This window comes from Cyprinodon variegatus, unplaced genomic scaffold (genome assembly GCF_000732505.1).
Source record: "Cyprinodon variegatus isolate N-32 unplaced genomic scaffold, C_variegatus-1.0 Scaffold140, whole genome shotgun sequence".
NCBI classification, from domain to species: Eukaryota; Metazoa; Chordata; class Actinopteri; order Cyprinodontiformes; family Cyprinodontidae; genus Cyprinodon; species Cyprinodon variegatus.
Window position 1 is genome coordinate 726,884 of NW_015150593.1, and position 2,540 is coordinate 729,423.

A 2,540-nucleotide genomic window follows, 5' to 3' on the forward strand; every position below is an offset into this window, starting at 1 on the left:
ACGGTGACGGGATGGATGTGGTCTCTGCATCTTCTGACGTGGGAGCTGGCTCGGAGCTCGTCTGCCTGGCTGTGTGTTTCCTGGACGGGGCCGCCTTTTACAGTTAGCTTTTGTATCTCTGCTTCTGTCTCCTTGAACCCCAGTCGGCCTCAGCAGATGGCCGCTCACACTGAGCCTGGTTCTGCTGGAGGTTTCTTCTTGCTAAAAGGGAGTTTATCCTCTCCACTGTTGCTACAAGCATGCTTAGTGTGAGGGATTGTATTTGAGTCAATGAGTCGATAGAATCAACTGGTTTTCCTTAGACAGAAAAAAACTGTTGTAAAAAAAATGTTAATTGCCTTGAGATGACATGTGTTGTGAATTAGCGCTATATAAATAAACCGAATTCGATTGAAATAGGTTTTTCACCCACATCGCCTTAAAGGCCATCGAGAAAGGAGGAAACAATTACAGAAAACAAACATAAAGAGCTACATTGCAATTTATAAATGCACTGGGGGTTCTACATTTTTGGATAAATGTTATATAGTTGGATTAAATTAAAACGACTGTAACAACAAAAAGGAGGAAATTTGCAAAGCCAGAGAAATATATTAATCTCAGTGCTCCTCAACGCTACTTAGAACTGAAGAAGCCTCTTGGATGAGAAGCAAACCGTCTTCTAGAAAACTTCACCTCCAGCTGCCTAAACTGAACTTTATCAAGCTTGACCTGGATGACTGAGAATCTTCACAGACATGTTGCTGGTTGTTTTGATGCCAAATTGCTTCACTTCACAAACTGAATACTGCCATTAACAAAAGAATATTGAAGTGATCTCAATACATCAGTCTGTAAGTTAAAGCTTGTAGAAGCATATGGAAAAAAGGCTGTCCTTTAATACATTTTAAGTGAATTTATGCTTCCACCTGTAGAGTACTTTATCCAATCTGCTCTGCGCCATCTCTCTCTTTTCCATCATGCCCCAGCACAGCCACAGACACCCTGGGTATGTATTTAAGCTGTGCCAGCTGACTGCACACAGTATGTCATAAAAACCTGAGCAAGCAGCCAGCTCCTGCATGGCTATGTAATGTTTGACTCACCAGGCACCAAAGGGCTCCAGGTGAGGTTGCAATTATCGTGGCTGCCCGGGGGGTGTTGTACATCAGCGCCAGTTCTCCAAAGCTGCCTTTGTTGTCGTAGGAACCCACCAACTTCTCAGCACCCTCGACCTTCACGAAGATGTTAAACGTCCCACTGCATAAAAGATCAAATAAGCAATGAAGACATAAGCAGACGGGGATTCTGGAATCTTTTAAAAGTAACTGCTTTAAACTACCTTTCAATTACATAGAAGTTGTCCCCGTCATCATCTTGATCAATGATGTGCTCGCCCTCCGTGCAGAGCTTTTCAAACATGGCGTCCAAAACCTGAGACATTTGCTCCTGCGAGGGAGAGAAAATACATTGAAGTTTTTTTTGTTGTTGCTTAAACTAATTTATATTACAACATAAATTGACTACAGTATAAAAAAATAATGCACACATGAAAAAGAAAACAAACCACTTCAATTTGACGACTTCAATCGTTTACTTACTGGATCTAAATTCTTGAAGAGAAGAATGTCCCTGCAAGCTTCCTGTAGTCTCTGTCTCTGTTCATCCGTTTTGGGATGGGTAACCTGAGAGACAAAAACGTGTTTCTGTGAGGCTGCCTTACGGCGGCCGATCATTAAGTAAAGCCGGTCATTTTCTTGGCCAGTCTGATTCTAAGCTAAATCATAAATGTGAGGTTGTGGTGTGGAATGCAGTTTACCCGTGGCTCTTTATCTTCTTCTTCATCGTCAGGGTTGAACGCCTCTGCACACACTGTTACAGATAGCAACAAAAATAATACTGTATTGTTAAACTGTGCTTTGTTGATGTCACAGTACATTTATCACAGTGTAGACTGCATCTAGTCATATTCCTACCATTCATTTGAACAATAAACACAAATAGAGCAACTATTTATCCTTTAGTCAAAAAGTGGGGTTCACAATACAGTCACTTGTGAAGGTATTCATTCCAAGGCCTAGAATTGTTTTTCACACTTTGTCCCAGTACACCCACGAAGCTGTTAAATGGTATTTTAATCACCTTTTTATTTTACGGAACACAAAATAGAGAATAATTATGAAGGGGAAGGAAAATCAATCGGGGTTTTTAACCATTTTCTACAAGTAAAAAAAAACTGAAAAGTGTGGCATACATTTAAAATAAGCCCCATGATGACATAGACTGTCATCGGGGAGCGGGGTTTTTTTTGCAGCTAGCAATAAAACTGCAGAGGACGTAGACATAATAAAATAGAACGTTTGGTTCCATCCACCTTACTTCAACTCTGCCTAATTCTCTGTTTTAAAGGAATAGTACACCCAAAACATGATTAGCCTTCATTTTCTACTCACCCGCATGCTGAACAACACTCTGGAGTACTTTTTTGATATCTCAAATGCATCTGGAGATCTGGGAGGCTTCTTGCTGTCTGCTGACATTCAAATAATGGAGGTCTATGG

General features: G+C 40.8%; 1 protein-coding gene across 1 annotated transcript in view; it reads right to left on the reverse strand.

The window, feature by feature from the left end:
* The window catches only part of prkar2b (protein kinase, cAMP-dependent, regulatory subunit type II beta), a 22,438-nt gene that overhangs the window by 9,356 nt on the left and 10,542 nt on the right, over nucleotides 1-2,540 (reverse strand). The window contains exons 3-6 of the mRNA XM_015376733.1: nucleotides 1,799-1,851; nucleotides 1,581-1,664; nucleotides 1,322-1,428; nucleotides 1,086-1,239 (exon numbers count right to left, since the gene is read on the reverse strand). Coding sequence (XP_015232219.1) covers nucleotides 1,086-1,239; nucleotides 1,322-1,428; nucleotides 1,581-1,664; nucleotides 1,799-1,851 — 398 coding nt within the window. The remainder of the gene's footprint in view (nucleotides 1-1,085; nucleotides 1,240-1,321; nucleotides 1,429-1,580; nucleotides 1,665-1,798; nucleotides 1,852-2,540) is intronic.